Here is a 23,390-nt window from a genome sequence, read left to right on the forward strand (position 1 = left end):
GCTGCCCCGCCATATGCACCTAGCCTAATCTACCTTAGGTATCTCACCTAAGGTTAGGTATGTAATCTACATGCACCTGCCGGCTGGGCAGGTACTCGCTCGCCGTTCGCGGTGCCGACGCCTGCAAAACCCCACCTCATTCAATCACGTCAGTCAGCATCGCAGACAATGTTTCTTCTCTCTTTACACATGCAATACTTTGGTAGGATCACGAAAAATAAGATGACACTACTGAAGATACTATTTAGGTATACGAAGCGTAACGGATTGTAACACCCGCTCTCTCTCGTCTTAAACCCATGTACAACTCTTGATTCCTTTTAAAACCCTCAACTCGGATAACACCGGATAGGCACGAATTTATCTATTATCCACTTCGCCATCTCCTACGTGAGACTATATCCAAAACTTTCCTCTGACCCGCCCATGCGTTTTGTCCCTGGTCTCCCGTACTCGGCTCCGGTGTGTTCTTTTGTCTCGACGCCTCGTTGCCATTATCGTGCCGGGAGAGTCCTGCCTGTGACCGAGGTGAGCCCCAAAATGGAACTCGTACCCTATTCTTCTGCTCTATCGACTGCCTACCAGAAGCGCGGTCATCTTGACTTCGCTGTCCTAACAGTTCCATAGATGCTGAAACACGAATTTCCGCATCCTCTTGATCTGGCCGCGTTCCCGTCTTCGGTGACGGCGATTTCCTAGAACCTAGCAGCGATCGTAATACCTGAGTGGGAACTATAGGAGAAGGAGTTTGGTGTCTCCACTCTTCATGAATAATATCCCTGTGCGTCGCTACGTTGCCAGGTGTGGAACTTGTACCGGCCGTGCTCGTATGAGCCTGGGATGAAGATATGCTTCTTCGGCGCCGCCATGATTGTCCCGGTATTTTTGTTAGTTCCGTGTTTGTCCCTGGAGATAACTCATCCTTCTCCGTTTTCTCCGTTCCAACGTGTGCTTTCTCCACTTGCTGGACGCTTCTTTCATGTCGCATACCTAGTTCCTTGTTTCTATATTCGTCTCTACCTTGACTTTCGGCTGACTTCTTCATGATCTTGCTTCGTAAGTATCTACTTTCCCGATTATTCATGCCAGTACTCCGTGTCCGTGAGTTCGACGTCATTACTAGGTTACTCCCATGCTCTTCATCGCCCAACCTCTTTGCTCGACCGGATATTGTGTCTCTACTTCCGTTATATACGCTCGCCCGCCTTTTGAGGGACCACCAAGATTCTCGCCGGGTCACTTCTGCGTGGGGCTCTGATTTCCTAGACAGCTGACCAGGGGGAGTTGACGCGACCTCAGAAGGACTGGTATTTGGCAACTTCCTCCTATTACTGCGCAAACCTAGGATACTACTAAATTTGATTCCGTGTTCGTTCGAGGGCTGGTGGCTAGGTATCTTGTTTCGAATGCTAGAAGCCGAATTTACTCTCTTATTTTTTCGCAACTGGTCGGCTGCTGTCTGTGGCGTCTGTCCTACGGAATTGTCGGCTCGTTTTGTACGATGAGACGCGGGTGTTGGCGGCCTACTGTCTCTGATGCTCGTTGCAGTTGTATTTCCAATCCCAGTGTCATATGGGTGCGTGCTCTTACCGGGCTTAGCATTCGCGGGCATGGGGTCTCGTGTCCTAGCATTACAGGACGACGTCGATACACTCGCCCTTTTCTGCCTTTGCGACTCTATTGCGTCTACGTAACTGTCAATACCGTCTTGCTAAGACTCGATCTTCATGTTAATCCACGATAGGGGGGTCGAGATTGCCTCCAATGCCTTGACCCTTCGAGATTTCGACTTGTTCTTGACATCTTGCTCTCGGGGTTCTCGAGGCTCGTAAAGTGTCTGTTGAGTCGGCCAACGGTGCCTATAGTCGACCACCGCCTTTTTCCTCCCTGAGTGCTTCTTCATTCTGGTTTTTAGACCGCCTCTGAAAATGAAGCTGATGTTTAATCAGACGGTGAAATTTAGGCTGAAAGGTAAGCTACCAGAGATTATATCACAGAGAAGTAGTAGAGGTCGACTAGACTGGAATTTAGCGACGAGGAAGCTTATTGGTTGTATTGCTCCGAACAATGTAGGCAGATTGGGATAATATATTGGCCTTAATAATGATGAATATCAAGTAACCTTCTAAGCATCCATAAACCACATACACTCAACCCTGTATATCCAAAAGTAGTCTCTTACTTGCCTTCTTGCACTGACAATTAACGTTTCTCAACTCGTCATGGTTCATACCTACCCACTTTCAGCAAGTAAGGAGGTTAAAATGCCGTGAAGTTCGAAACCATATTACAGGTAGAGAAGGTGCACAATATTTTTAGCATTTTCGTAAACGATTTTTGCCCTGAGATGAAACAAGTTAAATTCGTGTAGGTACCTATTATCTAAGGTTAGGTACCTCTACCTAAATCTAATATATCAACTGAATATAGGGTCTTGGACCTTGAGAATTCCACTCAAACTCTTCCATCATAATACCTACCTAGGGTAGGTAGGTACCTAGGTAAGTATGCACAAAAAGGACAAAACACTGTCTCTCAACTATCAAGCTGGCTCAAGGGGCCGTACCATCACTTAGTATGCAGATTTCTGCTTCTACATCCTCGCCTGGGGATGGATCATATACCACCACATTTCATACAATGTTTTTCTATATACGAAACCATGTCCGTGTAAAATATAAATCTTACGATTGCAACTCTTGTAACGTTATCCCAGTTCAGCTCGATTGTGGCCGGTTCCAGTTGCGGGAGTGTTTGGTGCTTCAGCAACAAGAGTGGTTGTTGTATGCGCCACCGAACCTTGATTCTTAAGCTGCTCTAAAGTGCCATACGGTAAGCCAGGGGCGTGATTACCCTGGGAAGGACTCAAATAGGCGGGAGAAATTCCAAAGCCGGAAAGTTCCTGGCGTCCGGAAGGCGTAGGTGGCGGCGATGCTGCTCTGCGGGCAACCTTTTGGTACTTTTTAGTAAGGAAGACGCCTAGGATCGTCAAGCAAATTATAGCGATGCCACCTACGACGCCGCCGACAATAGCTCCAATGGGAGTCTCGGAACTTTTACTGGAGGATACAGAAGTGGCGTCTATCGGCGTTGAGGATGAAACGATAGACCCGCCTGTGGCTGTAGAAGGCGAATCAGTGGACTCGTTCGCTGAAGAAATAGTAGAAGACATTATGGAGGTCGTAGTAGATAGATCCGTCACGGTTCGCGATGCTGTGCTACTAATGAGACTTAAGGGGGTAGCCAGGAGCTCAAGAACCCGGGTGTTACTTTGCGTATCACAGTCCCATGCTGTGAAGGTTGAACTACTCGTCTTCGACCATCAGGTTAGCATATCGTGTCTTGATGAACACCATAGAGATCACGGTGTGGTTATATGGAATCAGAAGTCCATGGGCGTAGTCCACTTTACGGGGTTGACCTTGATACTTACAGAGAATAACCAGGTTATGCAGTATGGTAGTGCGGACTGGCTATTATGTGGACGGTGTTAGTCAGGATCCAGGAATGATAGGGGATAATCATACGGGTAAGTACCTAGGTACTCACCAGCAACGCGTCTTTGAATATATATCGCAGTAGCTCGTCGGGTTATAATCATCGCACTTTGTCCAGAAGCTCGACGAACACGCCTTCAGCTCCCCCGTACAGCATCCCCTGAAGTTGCCAATGTTTTCGCATGTTCCAATACTTGAGTAACAAGTATAAGTAAGTCCAGCTACGGAGTCAAGTTAGCTATGGTCTATACCCAATGATCAATCAAGGAACTTAGCCTCCTCACTGTCCAAAGAGCCAAACCCGCATGTATCATGACCCAGGTGGTATTCGTCGCGCCCTAGTAGTTCAATTGACGCGTAGTACTCTGGGGCCGCGGTAGATATAGGCTGTAGGGTTGCAAACGCGCCGTCTTGAGCCTGCGTAGGGAAGGGCTGAAAAATGAGCTTGGAAGCTAAAACATTGAGAAATAGTCCCAGCTGGATTGAGAATGACGGCAAGGCGTGCCTCATGATTCACAGCTTTTCTTTCTTTCCCCTTTTTTCGGGTATGAGTACCTAATGAACTGAAAGTTGATGAATCTCGCGCTGATTTTACTTAGTTACAAGAAAGATGAGAAAGTCGCCCTGGATGAACTTGTGGGAGACCCTCAGCTCGCTGCCAAGAGGATGCCTCTTTTCAGCTCCAAGGGGCCGCCTTGCCTCCATTCGTCTTCCTCGTGTCCGAGCTAGCAACGCTAATTAACTATCACCCGTCAAAGTAGTAAATGTTAATGAGTCAAGCGGTAAATTGCAGCCCTGCGGCTTGATCACTTTTACGATATTACGGCCGTCGAATTTAGAGCACCGAGAAGGCTCTTGAGTAGCATACCGTAAGTGAATGCTGAATTATCCCGGGTTATTAAGTTTGAAGATATTTTGATGTCTGGCATCATAACTTGACAAAGCTTAGGTTTATATATATATATATCTTTTTACACACTTGCTACTTGCCTAGACATCTTCTGTACCTTGTTTTAAGCATAGAACAAGCAGCAATAGGGCTTAGGTTACTTGTAATTATAGGCGTCAAATAAACATAGAGTTTATACAAGACCGGAATTCTCTTGAGACTCAAGAGGATAGCAATTTCATACATACATTGAGGCTGTTCTATCATCAATTCCACTACAGGTAGGTACCTACTAGACCTATTATCACCTTAGGTAATTCAGGTACAATACCTCTTACTAGAGTTTATGCATCTAGGAGATTACTACCGAGACTCGGGGACTTTGGAGGGGCAGAGGAATAAGACAGAGGGGTCAAGTACCCTTTCTGCTTTTGCAGCTTGGCTAGCGAATCATTTATCGCGTCTTATCAGAGGTCCCCATTAAAATTTTAAAATTTCCATGCGACAGACCCCACCTAACAAAATAAAAAAAATGCTTTTAAATAATTTTTTTTCCCCTTCGAACTTTTCAATCCTTATTGTTGCCCAATCCTCCATCGTCCACGAACGAGTCACGTTAGAAAAGGAATTAGAAGTTGGGCCAAGGACCATCGTAGACCTAAGGTCGTCGATGTAACCCAGTCCATTCTCTTTCCTTATTATCTCTAACACTTTCTGAAATTCTGCGCCAATCTGCACCTTCGAGAAACGCCAGAACTTCGACGTTGGTTCTCTTCATCATGGATCAGCAAAGGCTCGTCGAGCTGCTCCAAGCATCTCAAATTCGTAAGTTTTTATGAAGCTTGTATATATGCATATCCAAACAAATTTCCGTATAGTTAGAGCTGGGAATTAGGTATCTGTTCCAGAAGTGCTAACCTGATTTTTTTTTATTCTCACAGCCGATACGCAGAAGGTCAAGGCCGCAACCGCTGAGCTTCGCAAGAACTTCTACCCTCACCCGGAGTCTCTGCTCGGCCTTCTCCATGTCATTGTTTCCCATCCCGAGGCGACTGTCCGCATGCTGGCTGCTGTCCAGGCTTTGCGACTCGTCCCGAAGCATTGGGAGAAGATTGCCGACGACCAGAAGCCTGCTGTGCGCAATGAGCTTCTCCAAGCTATCGTCCGAGAACAGGACGCGAAGTGCCGCCACGGCCAATCCCGTATCATTGCTGCCTTAGCAACACTCGATTTCAATAATGAGCAATGGGGTGACCTGCTGCCGTCCGTCATGCAACTGACCAATTCTGACAATGTTGCCCATCGGGAGGTCGGCTCCTACATTATATTCAGTCTCTTAGAGGCGAACCCTGCCTACTTTGAGGATCACCTGCCTACTCTGTTTGAGCTTTTCACTAAGACCATTCGAGATCCCCAGAGCCGTGACGTGCGAGTCAATACTATGCAGTCTATCAGTGCCCTGTTAATGCTGATCGACTGCGACGACGATGAACAGTCCGTCAATACCGTCCAGGAGTTTGTTCCTGTCATGGTTGACGTCCTCAAAGAAGCTGTTGACGGTGGTGATGACGAGCGAATACAACAGTCCTTCGAAGTCTTCCAATCCTTCCTGGCCTATGATCCCGCTTTAATATCTCGTTACTTCAAGGATTTGGTCCAGTTTATGCTTGACTTGGCCATTAACACCAACGCCGAGGATGACGTGCGAGTCCAGGCAATCTCCTTCCTTGCACAATGTGCCAAGTACCGTCGGATGAAGATCCAAGGCATTCCTGATATGGGTGCGCAACTCATGAAGAAGAGTTTGGTAATCTTATCAGAACTGGCGGATGATGACGACGATGAAGATACAACCCCCGCCAGAACGGCTCTATCTCTGATAGATCAGTTGGCTACCGATTTACCCCCGAGACAGGTTATTGTACCCTTGCTGGATGAGTTTTCCGCGTATGCCAACTCCCAGAACCCGGGACAACGCAAGGCATGTGTCCTTGCCCTTGGTACGTGTGCTGAAGGTGCCCCTGAGTTCGTATCCACACAGGTGGCGTCAGTTATGCCTACGGTCTTGAATCTTCTCAAAGATCCGGTACAAAGTGTTCGCCATGCAGCGCTCCAAGGTCTTAGACGCCTGGGCGAGGATCTGTCCGATACCATGTCCCCCTATCATGACGCTATCATGACCGCCTTAGTTATGAACCTAGACGCTACCAGCGGCAATGAATCAGACGGCAAGAATGTCGAGATCATCCGATCCGTTTGTGGTGCCATGGACTCTATGGCCGAAGGATTAGGGACGGACATCATGGCCAAATATGGAGAGGCCATGATACATCGTATTGGAACATTCCTATCACACCCTGACCTCACCGTTAAGTCTGCCGCAGCGGGTGCGCTTGGTGCGATCGCTGCCTCTATTAAGACAGCTTTTATCCCCTACCTCAAGCAAACTATGGAAGCGATGTCGTCCTATATTATGGTCGAGAGTGGCGAAGAAGAGCTCACCCTAAGGAGCTCAGTCTGCGACGCCATGGGCCGCATCGCCGTTGGCGTTGGCGCACAAGAGTTTAGCCCGTACGTTATGCCGTTGCTAGTCGCTAGTGAAAAGGCTCTTCATCTGGGCAATCCCCGCCTCCGAGAAACTACATTCATACTATGGAGCCAATTGGCTACGGTATATGAAGGAGACCTCGGCGAATCCCTCGCGGGAATTTTCCAAGGGTTATTTGACAGCCTCGAACAAGAAGAGGAGGATGTTGAACTTGACCTCCCAGAAGATCAGGATGGCCTTGTTGACGAAGAAGTCGTCTTACATGGCAAAAAGTTGAAGGTCAAGGGCCCCGAAGACGCGGATGAAGACGATGAGGATATCATGGATGATGATGATGACGACGATGATTGGGATGATCTTGTCGGCGTGTCCGCACAGGCGTTCGAGAAGGAAATCGCCTTAGAAGTGTTAGGCGACGTCATCTACGCCGCCAAAGAGAAGAGTACGCCCTACATTGAAAAGGCTATAGAGCTTGTGGCTCCCTTTGCCGAACACACGTACGAGGGATGCCGCAAGAATGCTATTGGGACCTTGTGGCGAACCTACGCATGCGTATGGGAAGTCATGGAGAAGCAGACCGGCTGCAAGTGGGAGCCTGGCTTCCCTCTCAAGACGGAGCCGGTTCCCAATATCGCTAAACTGGGCGAGATCGTATCTACCGCTACGCTACACATCTGGCCCGATGAGGCTGACCGGTGAGTTATCCCCTATTCATGCTGACTACTGTTTCCTACCCCGGTTCCAATGATGACTACTTTACGTTATACCCAGCTCACTCAGACGCTATATGCGGTTGCTGAGAACACGTATTGAACAAGATCTGATTTAAACCGTCGCTACATACATTTTAGCCTTTGATAATGCATGCATGCAAAGCGGATGCTAACATTTAGTAGGGATGCGGTTACGGAAATCAACCGCAGCGTCGCCTCCACACTAAAGACTTGTGGTCCCGCCATACTGGGACAGAAGGACATGATGGAGCAGATCGTTACCATACTTGGCACAATCATTACTCGATCGCACCCCTGTCAGTTGGATCTTGGCGAGGAAGACGACCAGGAAGAAGCTCAAGGAAGTTCCGAGTGGGATTGGCTTGTAGTCGACACTGCCTTGGACGTGTTGATCGGCCTGGCCTGTGCCCTAGGCCCGCAGTTTGCCGAGGTCTGGAAGGTTTTCGAGAAGCCCCTTATCAAACTTCTGAGCTCCAACGAAGCCATCGAACGGTCAACCGCTGTGGGCGTCGTAGCCGAATGCGTCGCATATATGGGAAGTGCTGTGACGCCTTATACCTCGACTTTGTTACGCCCACTGTTGCATCGTCTATCGGACGAGGATAAAGAGACCAAGTCCAACGCGGCGTACGCAACCGGCCAACTCATCTACCATTCCGAGGATGCCACAACCTACCTACCAAGTTATAACCAAATTCTAGGGAAATTGGAGCCCTTGCTACAAATCAAGGACGCTCGGTTGCAGGACAACGCCGCTGGATGCCTGTGCCGTATGATACTGGCTCATCCTGACCAGATCCCGATCGCAGACGTACTGCCTGCTCTTGTCGATTTACTCCCTCTGAAGGAGGACTATGAGGAAAACAAGCCTGTGTATCAGTGCCTGCACAAACTATGTAAGTGTTACATCCAACCATAGGTCGCTATGAGTGAAAATACCGTTGAGGACCGTTGAGGATATTATATACTAATTATGATCTTGTAGACGTGCTCTCCAACCCAACGGTACAAGAACTGACGCCGAAGTTGCTTAATGTCTTCCAGCAAGTCCTCGGACCGCCGGAGGGACAGCTCGAACCGGAAACGAGAGAGGTGGTGCAGGATATGGTACGCATCCTAACTAAATAAGGGTGGTTACGCGAAACGGGTTTAAATGAAAAAGGGTCTCCTGGAAAACGGCAATGGATATGATTGGATGAGGTCATATGAGTGAACGAAGAATGGGAGGGATGCGGTGGCTACAGTTGTTTACACATAGATGATTCCCCCTGAATGATTGTTTTTTTCAGTGTCCTCCTAGAGGCTACCGGATATAGCTACATCGGCACTGTAAAGCTAGGTATGTATGCCTTCTACACCTGCTACGTCTTAGCAATAAGAAGTTGGTAGCAGAATCCAATTTACAAACCGACGCTTTGAGAAGTGCTCGCAATTGCTATGATGATTACGACTTGCAGGCTTGTCTTATTAGGTACACATGCGAATAAATGCCATATGAGGTAAGCGAAATAACTTGAGAAATTGAATAAATTCAACTGAACAAAGACGGAACGGCGGAGGCTGAGGGAACCGATAATGGTTGTTTATAGCTAACATCAGTTATCCTGATGTCATTGTTCGAAAGCATTGACAGGATATGTAGCAGTGGAGGGTAGGATCGACGGCTATGCTGGGGATAAGTCTGTCTTGCAACCCATAAAAATTTGTTGTTGTGGTTCTTGATATTGAGGAGGTTGGGTTGGGTTGTAATGGCCAGTTCAAACTTCAAACTGGCCATTCATCGCTTTCGTATGGAATGGCTTTGTACATAGCATACGCCATCATGGCTGTCATGCTTGCATTTCCCTCGTCCCCCCTGCCGAGCCGAGCCGGGGAGGACCAAGTTATGCATATTGTGCACTACATTACAGCGAATACCCCTGCGTCCTACATTTGTTGTCTCTTTTGTCTTATCTTTGAAGATGTGACCCAAATCTTTGAGGTTGGAACGTATATCCAATAGGAAAAAGGGAAATCCGTCTCCAACCGGCCAATATTGTCGCCCATTCTTGCATGCCTAGGTTATCTGTTGGACCACTAGCTCCAGTGGAGGGTTGCATTCTCTCAGATTTTTTTTTTCATTCACGGCTACATTCGCGTCTATCCAGATTGTTCTCGTTACCCTCCAAGTAACAAACTGCCCTCATAGTTACCTACCTACCTACTTCCTAAGGTACACAGTACTGTCTGAGACTTGATAAGCATGCTCACCTTCTGCTCCCCTTTCTCCAGACTGTGCAATTATGGGGGCATTGCCTCTCTAGTCCTTCCCGATCGGAATCAATACTCTGCTGTCGACTCGGGTATTAGGTACCAATCTCATAAGAACCCGGGTACCTACGCAATTGAGGTCTTGGTCTACATACGGAGTTAGTTGAATGCTGGGAGATCTCTGGCTAGGGCTTGTCATTATAATTCTACGCAATGTCTAATAGAAACTAACTTATAATAAGGGCAAGCAATGAAGGAATAGGCATGTCTATTAACAAGAAGTATTAATAAGTGGGTTGAACGTCACGATGATGAATTGATGTTAGACCCAAAACGTCCAGCACAACCTCCGCTTTCCATTCCCCACCTACGCGCCCAGTGGGTCACAAGAGCTGCTAGAGGTAGGAAAGATCATCTCCGATCTATGTTACGTACTACTAACATTCGATTGCCGTCATTGGGTGGGAGATGGTGGTTGGCGTCTGGGGTTGTAGTCTTGGCGTCTCCCAGGGGAAGAAGCTTGATTTTAATCCCAGAAGTCATGGTGAAGAGATATCCACCTGGTATTTCATGTCTGAAATAGGAACAATATCACCACTTACCACATGGGATAATATGTAGAAATGGTAAGTTTTTAAGCTGATCACAAGCCACTTTATGCTTAAAGAAGTATGTCTCACAAAGAAACTTCGGCGTTTTTCTTCTCCTTAATTCAGCTCTTCCACCACTTTATCCGCGGCAGTACGATGCGAAATATAACTATGAGGCGGAGGTCACTTGCAGAAGTGGTTTATGTAGTAACACCCATAAATATTAGTCGGGTTGTGTAAGGCAGTAATTCTTCTTACCTACCTCCTTAGGCAGGTATGCAAGCTCATATGATCCGTAGCTATGGTTCACTACTTTTTGTACATGTATGAAAAGCGCTACTACCTTGTTCGCCGACGGATCGACAATGTAGTCAAGATATGGAATGTACACATATATCTTCTAATGTATGAGGTACGGAGGAGAGTTGAAAGTCCACAATAGCAGGTCCTTTTGCCCCTGAATTTATTTTAACCGAGAGCAAGTAGCTAGGCCGTGTGCACTGGGTTCCTTAAAAAGGAGTGGTAGTAGGAATGGAGTACCATATCTTCGACTGAAAAAAACTTCCAGATACCGAAATTAAAACGCATCTCTTATCACATGGTACCTAAAACGTAGAGAGATCGACTACAGATACATTCAAGTAGATAGATACGTAGCGTACGGAACTTGGTTCCTTTGATCATGCAAAGCCTGGTTGGGGGCGAACCAGGGTAGGTGCTGCGTACATCTAGTCTACCTGCAGTGTTGTTTGGGTCCAATATGCAAACCGAAGACAATGAGACGCCGGATACGCATGTAACTTGGTACGTACGTGGAGTACGTACGTCTAGGCATGGAGGGTAAATTCCAACAAATGAGATTTAGGCATATACATTTCCTGGCATTGATGAGGACCAACAGGGCAAAGTGAAAAGGGCTGATCTCCCCCTTCCCCTCTGATATTCCACCTTGTTTCCTTTTCATCCCTTCGCTACTCAGAACAGGTGCCGTAATAAGAGTTGGATGAGAGGCAAGATTCGACGAGTGAAACATTGGAGGTAAAAGTCATTCGCTACTAAAACCGACCTGTACAATATCCAGCACTCCTCCAAGCACGTATCAATACCAACCTATCGTCAACATCGTCAACATACACTGCCAATCGTTAAGGGATATTTTGCCCACACATTTACAACATGCGATTCACGCTCGCTTTTGTTTCTGCACTCCTGGGCACCGCTATTGCGGCTCCTCAGGGTGTTACCAACAAGTTGACCCCTACCGGCGCTGCACCGGCTGGCTGCACCGGTACATTTGACGGAAAGTTTGAGATCAGCGTCGCAGAGGTGACCGAGAAGCGAGGTATTTCCCAGCCTCAGGTATGTATAGAGAGAAGCATTGAACTCATAGCCGAGTCTCGATTCGAAAACAGATAACAGCCGCTAATGGTTAGAACAGAAGCGCGCCGAGTGCGGCAGCGATGGTGTCCTTGTATTGACGCTGAAGGATGGTTCAACCTTCGATGCCAAAGATCGAACCGGTTACATCGCGTCGAACTTCCAGTTTCAATTCGATGCCCCTGCCCAAGCTGGTGCTCTCTACACCAATGGGTTCTCTCTTTGTGAGAATAACATCCTCGCGTTGGGAGACTCCAAGACCTTCTACCGATGCCTATCAGGCGACTTCTATAATCTCTACGATCGTGACTGGGCCCCCCAATGCTCGCCTGTTTCGATAATCGCCGTCCCGTGCGGTTCAGATGACCCAGCCTCTCAGATTCCCGATGGTCAGGTTGTTGGCACCAGCGTTGTTCAGACTACTATCGTCACCGCTTTGCCAGACGGCCAGCCGCAGGTTATCACAACCTCAGTCCCTGTCCCAATCTGCCAGATCGGTGATGGCCAAGTACAACAAGTGACAACGCCTTGCGCTTCGATAACCTCTAGCCCAACCAGCACGTATGTGCCCGTGAGCGAGTATACGGATGGTCAGGTTCAAGTCACGCCGCCGGGCAGCGCTCCGGCTCCACCGGCTACCCCGACAGCCACTCCCACACCTGGTTCACCTGCACCACCTGCTCCTTCGGTCCCCGTCTCATCGGCATCTGCGCCCTCGGCACCTGCGCCCTCAGTTCCGGCGCCCAGCAGTAGCAGCGGTAGTACACCAAGCACCTCCGTAAGCGAGAGTGTCAGTTCCAGCGCCAGTGTTAGCCTTCCGGCTAGCTCATCGTCGCCGAGCCCCAGTGCCCCAAGCGAGACTACGGCACCGCCCCAGAGCGGATCTTCTCGCGTCTCGGTCGGATCTATCGGTGCCCTGGTCTTCACTGCCATGGTCGCCTGTTTCTACCTGTAACTACAACCGGTACACCTGTCTGATACATTCATCAAACAGGACAACATAGCAATATGAATTGTAAAGTGACTGGGATTGCTTTAGCACGGAAAGCCGATAGAGGTCGGAAGTAATGTATGCCCCATCGTGAGATGGCAGGATAGTTAATGTGAGACGAGGGAAATGAGGAGTAATACAAGGAAAAGTAACATAGCAGTCAGGACATAATACAAAAAGCCCATGGCATATTAATATCAGATCGTCCCCTTTAAGTGTCTTTGTATCGACGTACTGGCTGCATCTTACCTCTCCCAAAAAAGAACTATTTACCTATCTAAAAGGCGTAAATAGTTTCAGGGTTATAGAAGCAGATCGGTGGATGGTATGGTAAAACGACAAACACCCGTATCTGTAAATTATTCTGCGACATAGCATGTTAATTGACAGTTGAAGAATTCTACTAGGAAACAATAATGATGTTTGATAGAAATGCTTTTATGGTGTTGGAGCCAGTGGAGGCGCTTGTATGGAGACAGGGAGGATATAGGGGTACGTAGGTACATACTAGTGTATCCAAGCCCCGTTGAATGATTATCGATAACACCAATAAGGTACGTCACGTCCTTGGAACGTACCTAGGTACCGAATACCTTCTATTCCGTACATCATCCCGAGGCCATCCAAGCCATCCAAACCCATCGCAATTGTTGTCTCCTTACAATCGTCACCTATCACACATCACCATCATAATGTCCGAATACTGGAAATCTACTCCCAAATACTGGTGTAAGCATTGCAGCACCTACGTACGCGATACCAAACTCGAACGTCAAAACCACGAAGCTACCGCGAAGCACCAAGGAGCTTTAAAGCGTTTTCTAAGAGACATACACCGTAATCATGAGCAAGAGCAACGAGAAAAAGATCGCGCCAAGCGCGAGATCGAGAGACTTAATGGTGTAGTCGGATCATCCGTATCTTCGGATCATCAACAACATCATGTCGCAAGTACCAGCAGAATACCGAGTTCGGCTTCATCGCAAGCGCCGACGCAAGCTGCCGGTCCTCAGCGGCAAAGGCAATGGGAACAACTAGCGGAGATGGGTATTGATGTACCAACTGAGCTAAGACGGGAAATGGCTATGGCTGGCGAATGGACCGTCACGAGCAAGAGGATCATCGACGACACACCCAAGGTAGACGACTCGGATACCAAACCGCAGAACATTGACGCAATCGCATCTGGCGTTCGAAAGCGACCGAAGCCTGAGGGTGAAGCAGACGAGGAGGAGGAGGAAAAGGCAATCAAGAGCCTATTCAAGAAGCCTAAAAAATGGGGTCGCGATACGAAACACGCTCCGGAGGACGACGCGGAGCTAGATGCTCTACTCAGCAGTGCTCTGACAAAACCACCCAAGTCCGAGGATGATCCTCAGCAACCTAGTGAAGAGAAGGCCAATCTACCGAGCGAGACGAAAGAAAATCCATTACCCAGTATAAAAAAGGAGGAAACGACTGACGGAGAAGCTCTATGGTCTATTAAATCCGAGCCCCAAGAAAGTCATATAGATACCCCAGTTAAGCAAGAAGACGAGGCGGAGAACGGCCCATCTACGGTAGTTTTCAAGAAGCGGAAGCCTAAGAATATCCGTCAGAGATGACCTCTAGCTCACAAAAATTATATTCTAGTAATGCTGTTATACACAGACATCGCGTCTCTAGGTCCTCCTTACCAACCAGGCCTCATACAACTAAATCATCTTTTGGCTTCTTCTTCGTGGCGCGTGTACCACTATTTGCGTCGTAGCGTGGGAAGTCCGCGACCTCTAATCAGTATCGAGGAGCTTCGGGCACGCTGCCGTACTACTGGATTGAAAAATGCCGTCTATGAAAGGCACGATATACAAGCAAGTACGTAAGACCTGTACTATGGTAATGCGGGTATGAAGTATGTGAACGACTAAATATGACATAATAAGAAAGGCGTAGTATCCCTACAGTTAAAACGTCGCTCGAATAAGCTCGTCTTCGCGTGCGTCCGATGGAGTTTATGTACCTAGACTTAACTCTTAACGACAGCCTTAAGCAAGTATCTACCTCATTTGGCCAAGTTACCTACAATTATGAACGAGTATTGTATCTTGAGCATCGATATCTCGGGCCGTTCTTGTGTTTCCCGTTTCCTATATCATGGAATCCTCGTAACATGTCATATCAGGAGCCGATTTATGAAGACTAACCCAACCCAAAGCCTCGTGCTATTTCCTATTGAGCCTGTTGATCACCTGCTCAAAGTTGTCATGAGTGGAATCTGATCGACGTAGGTATCCCGAAATGAGGGGGGGTAAGACCTTTCAGCCGCACATGCTATGATTACGGAGTTTCGTTATCACGGCAAATCTACTTTTAATGTTCAAGCCTCAGTAAGAATTTAGAGTATTCCTTCTTTCTTGGCGTTTAAATCGGGTGTCGCTGGGGCCGCTATTGGTAACTATGGGCGGAGCCCTCTCCAGGACTTTTCAGGACTCTCCAAGTCGTCGGGCTTTGGATGATTTGCCTATTGACATATTTTCCCACGTTGTGAGAGCAAACAGTGGTGGTTTTGTCACTAGAGTGGGCTGCTGTATGACATACCGGGACTTACATTTCGTGATATGGTTACAGCGCAACACCCGTTATCAAATATACCTACCTATATATAAAAATAGAAATTTGCCTTTGTCCTAGAAGCCTCTACTTCGTACACAAACTTACCGGGTATCTTTGTGTTATGCTATAGTTCCAATATCAAGCTAAGCTCCGGGCTGCTTGTGGGGACGACCGTCTTCAGCCAGTATTTGCATTTTGTCTCATCATATTTTATCAGCAGAAGTGCTAATTGGTAACTTGCTCTTGTATTGATGATATAATGGTGGCTCAACCTCTCCTCCGGTTCTCGTTAAACTACGTGTAAGCGGTCTTGAATATGGATGAATCTAGCGACTGGGCTAGTCAACCTTCGGTTCAGCCTCAACATGGCAAACGATCGAATATGAGAAGGCCAGTTTCGTCAACACTGACGGCCACCCATCATCGAATCGCCAGCGACAGTATACTTTTCACCTCTAAACCTCTACCCGATGGTACCTTTGCCCCCATTTATCCTTCCTCCGCATCGCCCGAGTCGCGAGAAGAGCTACCTATCATGGGTGCGACTAGGTCGCCTAGTCCATCAGTAACGACCTCAAGATCAAACTGGTACGATGACGGTGACATCGGCTCTCAATCATTCATAATGACCCCAAATTTGGCTTCAGATACTCCCGATAGATATACATATACGGGACCAGATAATATGTTCAAATCCCCAGAGCCTCCTCGAGCATCCCGGCCGAGGCCAACTCCAATGCAGTTTGAAGATGTGCCTATATATCATCACTCCCCAGTTACGTACTCGCAATCTACCTTCTCTCCTCGCGACGGGTTTCAAGACCGCTTTGCAGATTCTAGTGCAAATCTATTGAACACACCGAGCACGGTTTGGAGAAGCCCCCGAACGCCGCCCCCTTTTTCTTCGATGATAGATCTTCCTAGGAGATGGTGGCATTGGAGGCCAGCATGGTTTATGTATCTTTCATTTCTATTTGGCGTCGCTTGCGCCGTTGGCCACCACATATTCTATATAACCTTGAACGGGAAGCCCGCCGTCGACCAACTCGCCATGCTTCGGTACGGCACAGTACTTTCATTCGCGGCCAAAGCCGGACTTGTAGCAGCTGTAGTCGTCGCTTTTAAACAGCGAATATGGACTACTGTGAGGAGTAAATTCCTCAGCGTGACGGCTTTGGATTCCCTATTTGCTGCGGCAGAGGATGCGTCGGCGCTCCTCAATATCGAGATATACAAGCAAGCCAAGATAGCTATGCTCTTAGCGGCATTTGTTTGGCTAACACCTATAGTCATAATATTGACTAGCAATACTTTGACCGTGGAGACAGCTGTGGGCGTAGAGAATACTACGTGCTCGGGCATTCGAACCCTGAATTTTACGAAAGACGAACTTGAGGTGACTAGCTTCTTTTTACATGTGGTGATTTCTTCCTGTTTGCATCTAAGAAAGTCTATAGGAATGGAGGAACCCTACTAAGTCTGATAGTCTATATGGCTTGTCGATGTCTATATGGAATACGACAGCTTCCGATACCACCTCGCTGGACTGGTTCGATTACTATACCGGGCCCAGCAACCCCTTAATCCGGGTTGCAACCCATGCGGCGTTTATGGGCCAGGTGGTGAGTAAGAGTAGCACCAGCGTCGAGATTTGCGGCTCCAGTTGGAATTGTACGTACACTATCAACTTCACAGCTCCGGCATATAAGTGTTCTGAACTGGCCAGTGGCATCGGATCAGAAATCAAGACGCTTGGGAATCAGAAGCCTCCGGAGGGGTTCAGCACCAAACTTCTTGTCCCCGAAGGTAATTATAGCTATTACGCTTACACGAGCGGCGGCGAGTATTCCATCCAGCAGATGAAAGATACCAGCCCCGGAGGAATTCCGAATATGGAGCCCCCATTTCCGGAAACTTTAGGGGCGTTCCGTACTGAACCGGTGATATGGATAGGATATTCTGTGAGAACTAACCCGAACGATGTGGTACCTCTCAACAGATCAATGCCGGGTTGGAGCGATGCGTTCATCCCCAAGGTAATCGGATGCGAGCACTATGAGGCAGATTACACTGTCCTGTTTAACCTCACAGGCGGCCAGCAGGTTACGAACGTAACGAAGCGGAGATTTTTACGCCGCATTATAGAGTAGGTATTTACGCCTCGGTAGGATGACCACATGGGCAGACTGGTGGTTAGAGGCAGCAATACGAATGCTGACAGCATCTAGCACTACATGGATCCAAGGTACGGACGCAAACGATGGTACGAATGATAATACCACGGCACAGCCTAAAAGCAATTATATATACCCGAGAAATGTTCACCAGTACCGCCGAGTTGCAGCGTTCCACTCGATAGGTTCCCAGCTGAGGCAATTCATAAACGGCACTATCGACTCAGCGCAGCTCAATAATCCAATTGGAAACACGAAGGCGGATCAAACCAAGCTGTTGGATCCTAGGCGCGACTATTTCGCATTCCCGACACTTCCGACTTTAGTGCAGGAATTCTACGAAGACATGATACTTTCGTTTTTCTCGAACCGGCAGTTTGTAAGCGTCGTTTGGGCAGCTAAGTCGGACGTGATATCCGGCACAGGCGCGGGAGACGAATCGACCAAGTACCCGTGCGTCCGGTCCCGGCTGGAGAATAGGTATAACTATCACGCGCGGGACTTGTGGATCGTGTACAGCATCGCCATCTTACTGGCCGCGGCTGGGGTAGGATCGGGTGCCGTCGCAATCTTAGAAAATGAGGGAGTGCTGCGGAGTACGCGTTTTTCCAGCATCGTAGCAGCAACCCGAGGACCGGCTCTAGAAAAACTTGGCTGGGCCGGAGAGGATCGAGGCGAACTGCCACGGGATATTAAGAATTTGAAGGTCGGCTACGGAATTGTCCATAGAGCGAACGAGCATGGAGTTCTACAGGAGGATATGAGGTATCCCGAAAGAAGGGTTTGGGATGGAGGTGACGTGCATTTTGGGTTTGGATTAAAAGGTGATGTCCGGCAACTCAAGAGAGAGGGTAGTATGTTCCGCCAAAGGTGATCATTTGCTTTTATTTATATATAAAAATGAATTTATATATGCGACAAAGATATTCAAACGCAATCTACACGGGAGGATCTAATACTTTTTGAAATATTCGTCTAAGAGTGTTTGTCATCTTATGGCTATACCATATATCTGAGGCACATTTGGTGTTTATTGTTTACCTAGGTAGTCAACTACTCGTACGCCACTATTCGCAACGTATAAAGAGGGGAGAACAGTTGGGGAATGACAAGGCCAAAGCAAATATGGCCCGAAGGGGTCGCATGACTTCCCTAAATTCCGCAAGTAAGATGCCGCAATTCGGATATTATACGATAGTCTTGCTATATGAAGGTACCTAAGATTCATAGAGCATTGCATTTGCTGAGCATTATTCTCATCATTACCACATTTTGCAGCATTTGAAACATCCGCGAGTGGCTGGTACGCGTAAAACGTGGTCCACACAATGATTAAAGTATCCTATCTGGGCAGATCGACCGAGTTTCTAGCGCATCTTGTGAAGATCGTAGCAGTGGGCAGATGGGTCGGACACGTTAGAATTGGTTCAGCCCAGGTAGTGGAAAATATCCGCACGACATAGGGATCAGAGGATGATGACTACATAGATATGGCGAAGTGGACCAAAACATGGACTCCACATCATCGCTGGCGCGATTCTTGAACCGTAGAACGCAGCGAGTACCAGTAGGTGATAATGGGCAGAGGGTCCCAGCCCTAGGCTAAGAGGCTAGCTTCTCCCTCGCGGGCACTTCCCGTTAGAGCCGCCGTCGTGATCCCCTCTTCTTACTAGGGCGTATCCTGCTATCCTTGCCTTGGGGGGAGGAGGATCGTTGGCTTGAGCGGTCACGATAGCCGCCACTTGTCTCCATTCAAAGCCTGCATTTTTCTTCACTGGATGGCTTGATAACAAAAAGCCAAGCAAACCGAGCACTGCCCGATTGCCTCCGATTGACAATGCTTGTTTGGCCTCCTCCCGCGCGATCAGCAGCAATTCACAATTCAACAGTCTTCCCACTACTACTATGCGCTCCAACGTAGTAACGAGGCGAGCGCGCTGAGCACACTGAATTACGACTGGATTAAATAGTTCCTTGAATATAATAGATTATACTAACGTAGTAGTTGGTCTAATTTATCTCCGGTCCTTTGCGTGATATGCTTGCTCAGGTCCTCGTTGTTGGGTTGTCCGGTATTAACGCTCCCCTTCTCCCCCCTTGTTTTTTCTTTTTCGTTTAATTTCTAGGCGGCCTCCAAACTCCATTTTAATGATCCGAGTCTCTGGAATTGAGAAGGCGGCCGCAGATTATATGGCATTTCGTTTGTATAGATGCAGCATAAACTGGGCCTCGCGAGTAAAAGATAACATCATTTTGCATACTGATCTTACTTATCCCTCGTGTCCCTCGGCCGCCATAAAAATCGTCAACGTGGTGCAGTTGAAGAGCCTGCAAGCACGCCTGATCTACCCTTTAATCAGCCAATCAATGATGGCTTTCCCCGAGTCCGATAGCTCGGATGCGCTGTTGGCCCTTGGGTGGACTCTTACCATAATAGGGCGTTTTCGGGGCATTTTTCAACCATACTAATCATCCTCTTATATCCTCTCTCACATAGTGCATTAAACGGTTCATCGGCTTTCATAGTAACCAGTTTTTCAAATTAGGTTAGGCAGGTAACTAAATAAATAAATAAACCCTCGTCCCGCTCGCGAGGTTCTGTCAAGTGCGTCAACGTTAAGACCTCCTATTCCCACTTTATTACCCCCGTCCATGTTCAACGATCCCTTCACCGCCGCGTGTTGGCTGGACAGACGAATGACAACCGTGCTGGCCTAGGTACCTTAGGGTAGCTAACCGGTTGCGTTCCCGCCTCGTCCCTTTTTTTTTCTTCGCTACTTCATAAGTAACGAGACTAGAACTTACCTTTTCTTGTGGTTCTCATTCCCAACTTTCCAAGAGAAGAACAAGTGTTGCTACAATGCCTGTGGAAGTTGTTACAATCGTGAATTCGTCGGGGAAGATAATCAGCAATGTAAGTTGCGGTCGTCGCTTTTCATATTTTTACGTTACTGCCGCTGCAACCCATCATAATACTATGACTGGTACCAACCGATATATCTGTATTATGTATGGGGTTTGCTTTTTAAATCTGCCCCGCAAAATACCTTTTTTTCTCCGGTCGATCGAGTCCAAAACTCCCTTTAAGCAGAGACCTCTTTTTCAATCTTAACATTTAACGCAACACAGCCTAACAATTATTGCTTCAACAGGGCAAACACCTGATCAATGTGCTTAAGGAGGCCAGGGCCTCTTATCAAGAGAAAAAGGCGGCTCTTAAAGCTGAACGCGCCATTAAGCGTAGCGAGACCATCGATGTACCATCTGCATCTCGGTACTATGATGGGATTGAATATGATGGATGGCATCGGCGGTCATCCCATGATGACGCTGCTTCTCAAGCCACTTCCCGTAGGAGCCACCGCTCAAAACGGTCTGCTTCCCAGGCGGGAACAGCCTTGACCGAGCGCAATTTGAAGACCCTTACAGAAGTCTCCTCTACGGCTCCTTCGCGACCTCCAGTTACATATCGTTCTCCTTATGCTGAGACTGCCCCAAGAGATATGACGTTGAGTCGACCGACGCTCGCGCATGCGCAAACAATGCCTATCTACACCGAGGAGCCGGTTGGATCTGACTCTGGGCGAATGGTGCCCCTACCCCGATCAACGTCAGATCTGGCATCGAGGGAGAAGGGGAAGGATGTTGACATGAACTTAGCATATGGCAGTCTTCCTCCGGATCTCGAGGAAAGGGTTGATCTAGACCCCGTCCAGAAGAATGTCGAAAAGAACGTGGAAACAGAGCGCGAAGCAATGAGCATAATAGAGAAGATCGAGAACCTGCTAACGGAGGCTCAATGCTTACATCATACCGCGACGCATATCATACAGCATTTGCAGGGAAACCCGGACGCTGCCGCTGCTGTCGCTCTCACGCTTGCCGAGCTCTCTGCACTATTGGGAAAGATGTCGCCCTCTTTCCTTACCGTCCTCAAAGGCGGAAGCCCTGCAATCTTTGCTCTTCTAGCCAGCCCTCAGTTCCTCATTGCGGCTGGTGTGACAGTTGGAGTAACAGTGGTTATGTTCGGAGGTTGGAAGATTGTGAAGCGCATACAGGAAGCCAATACTACTGCAGCTGCCGCACCGATGGCCTTCCCAGCTTACCAACCAGGTCCTGCTGAAGCCAATAGGTCTCAGTATCCGGAGTCGGAAGTGAGTGAGGGTTTCGACGAGGCTCTCGTGATCGAGGAAGAGTTGAGCAGCATTGAAATATGGCGCCGGGGTATTGCGCCTTTTGGCGAGGACGAGCAAGCCGATCTCGAGCTTATCAGCCCCGAGGCTGATCGCGCGATGCGTAGTCAATACGGCGGTGACGATGCGCGAACCGAGCGCAGTGTTCGCACAAACCGAACTGGTCGTACGAGCAAGACTAGTAAAACTAGTAAGACGACGAAGGCTAGCAAGTCTGAAAAACCTCAGAAGAGTCGGAAAGATAGTTCAGGCGAGCATCACGACATCCCGGAGCACAAAAGCAGTAGCGGCGCCAAAGAAGTCGATAGCATCAGCGAGGCGGGCAGCCACCGAAGCCGCCGAAGTACTCAGAGTCATAAAAGCCACCAGAGCGTCCAGAGCCACCGAAACGATAAGGCAGATCGCACCGTTAAGTCTAAGCGGTCAGAGAAGGTAGAGGTCAAAGCCATCGACGATGGTCGCAGTGACCGGGGAAATTCCATCGACGTGGTACTTCGCCCGAAGAAGGATAACATGCTCAAGGCCCTATTCAAGAAAAAGAAGGACAAGGAGGATAAAGAACGGGCTTATTCGGTCGTTCGGTGATATGATTTATGCTTTGACGTTTCGTTTATGTTGAGTTCCCTGCATTAAACTACAGAATAGGAGGAAATCAGGCTCCTTACATTCAAATATCCATTTACGGGGAGTCAGGGGGGGAGTTTACGGATGATTAACTTTATATCTTGGTATGATGCATATAGCGGGTGGTCGCCCATTGAAATATGTCTATAGTTATGAAGACAATGTAAAAGAATGAGATATGATATATGTATGGGGGTAGTATATATCCCGACATTTAACATGTAAAGTCATTTTACAAGAGCTCATCAAGTATATGTTACCAGTTTAGATCTTGCTTAGATTCCTTGAAGTAGCCTATTACGTTTGGTACCTCCTATGTATAAAAAAATTATTCGAGACGCACTAAATATAACGTCGCAATCGAATCCAGGGGTCGTTGACTGCACTACCGATATTGTATGGATGCCTCAAAGAGAGAGAATATCTAATGCCGAATAGTTTGTCTGGTCTTATCACCTACCGTTACTCGCCCAGGCTATAGTTGTTAGTTACTTAAAGCATGGAAATATGTCAGACTCTCTTATAGGAACGCTGATTTTAATGTCTCCCTAATCCTACGAGCTGATTATTCTGCTTCTAAGCCACTGTCATCCGCATGTGTACTTGCATATTTTGGGTAGGACAGCGGTACGTACCGACGCGAACGAATACTATTTTGGAAAAAAGTCCGCTGCCATGCTTCATGCTCCTTAGTAGATGTTCTGGACCGGAGGTTTCAGACGGTCAATTCCGTCTAACTTAGTGACTAATCAAGCCAAGATCGTTTCATCAGTTGCTATCATTCGTAATTCTAGAATTGCACTAGAATGCCTATTATACGGGGGGGGGGGGGCGGGGGGGGGGGGGGGGGGGGGGGGGGGGCGCGGGGGCGGGGGGGGGGGGGGGGGGGGGGGGGAGGGGGGGGCGGCGGGGGGGGGGGTGGGGGCTCGGG

General features: G+C 48.1%; 7 protein-coding genes across 7 annotated transcripts; 5 read left to right on the top strand and 2 right to left on the bottom strand.

Annotated features, from left to right (window-relative positions):
- Window positions 1-121: 121 nt before the first annotated feature.
- Window positions 122-2,119, bottom strand: F4812DRAFT_412157 (uncharacterized protein). The gene has a single exon (XM_047932692.1). It carries the CDS (start codon window positions 1,610-1,612, stop codon window positions 368-370), a length of 1,245 nt encoding a protein of 414 aa, XP_047795579.1. The 5' UTR covers window positions 1,613-2,119; the 3' UTR covers window positions 122-367.
- A 215-nt stretch (window positions 2,120-2,334) lies between these two features.
- Window positions 2,335-4,404, bottom strand: F4812DRAFT_412159 (uncharacterized protein). The gene is made up of 4 exons (XM_047932693.1): window positions 3,782-4,404; window positions 3,550-3,718; window positions 3,434-3,473; window positions 2,335-3,313 (listed from the first exon to the last, which is right to left on the bottom strand). The coding sequence occupies exons 1-4, from the start codon at window positions 4,005-4,007 to the stop codon at window positions 2,708-2,710; spliced, it is 1,041 nt and encodes a 346-aa protein (XP_047795580.1). The 5' UTR covers window positions 4,008-4,404; the 3' UTR covers window positions 2,335-2,707.
- A 356-nt stretch (window positions 4,405-4,760) lies between these two features.
- F4812DRAFT_412162 (ARM repeat-containing protein) lies at window positions 4,761-9,431 on the top strand. The gene is made up of 4 exons (XM_047932694.1): window positions 4,761-5,211; window positions 5,328-7,629; window positions 7,831-8,564; window positions 8,654-9,431. The coding sequence occupies exons 1-4, from the start codon at window positions 5,166-5,168 to the stop codon at window positions 8,794-8,796; spliced, it is 3,225 nt and encodes a 1,074-aa protein (XP_047795581.1). The 5' UTR covers window positions 4,761-5,165; the 3' UTR covers window positions 8,797-9,431.
- A 1,662-nt stretch (window positions 9,432-11,093) lies between these two features.
- On the top strand, window positions 11,094-13,313 carry F4812DRAFT_44459 (uncharacterized protein). Its single transcript, XM_047935508.1, has 2 exons — window positions 11,094-11,867; window positions 11,947-13,313. Exons 1-2 carry the CDS (start codon window positions 11,685-11,687, stop codon window positions 12,838-12,840), a joined length of 1,077 nt encoding a protein of 358 aa, XP_047795582.1. The 5' UTR covers window positions 11,094-11,684; the 3' UTR covers window positions 12,841-13,313.
- Window positions 13,314-13,467: 154 nt separating this feature from the next.
- On the top strand, window positions 13,468-14,685 carry F4812DRAFT_44574 (uncharacterized protein). Its single transcript, XM_047935587.1, has one exon. The coding sequence runs from the start codon at window positions 13,569-13,571 to the stop codon at window positions 14,478-14,480; it is 912 nt and encodes a 303-aa protein (XP_047795583.1). The 5' UTR covers window positions 13,468-13,568; the 3' UTR covers window positions 14,481-14,685.
- Window positions 14,686-15,665: 980 nt separating this feature from the next.
- On the top strand, window positions 15,666-18,594 carry F4812DRAFT_44579 (uncharacterized protein). The gene is made up of 3 exons (XM_047935588.1): window positions 15,666-16,864; window positions 16,926-17,614; window positions 17,697-18,594. The coding sequence occupies exons 1-3, from the start codon at window positions 15,785-15,787 to the stop codon at window positions 18,514-18,516; spliced, it is 2,589 nt and encodes an 862-aa protein (XP_047795584.1). The 5' UTR covers window positions 15,666-15,784; the 3' UTR covers window positions 18,517-18,594.
- Window positions 18,595-20,307: 1,713 nt separating this feature from the next.
- Window positions 20,308-22,472, top strand: F4812DRAFT_44537 (uncharacterized protein). The gene is made up of 2 exons (XM_047935569.1): window positions 20,308-20,556; window positions 20,795-22,472. Exons 1-2 carry the CDS (start codon window positions 20,503-20,505, stop codon window positions 22,418-22,420), a joined length of 1,680 nt encoding a protein of 559 aa, XP_047795585.1. The 5' UTR covers window positions 20,308-20,502; the 3' UTR covers window positions 22,421-22,472.
- The last annotated feature ends 918 nt before the right edge of the window (window positions 22,473-23,390 follow it).

This window comes from Daldinia caldariorum (assembly GCF_022478825.1).
Source record: "Daldinia caldariorum strain CBS 122874 unplaced genomic scaffold F4812scaffold_1, whole genome shotgun sequence".
NCBI lineage: Eukaryota > Fungi > Ascomycota > Sordariomycetes > Xylariales > Hypoxylaceae > Daldinia > Daldinia caldariorum.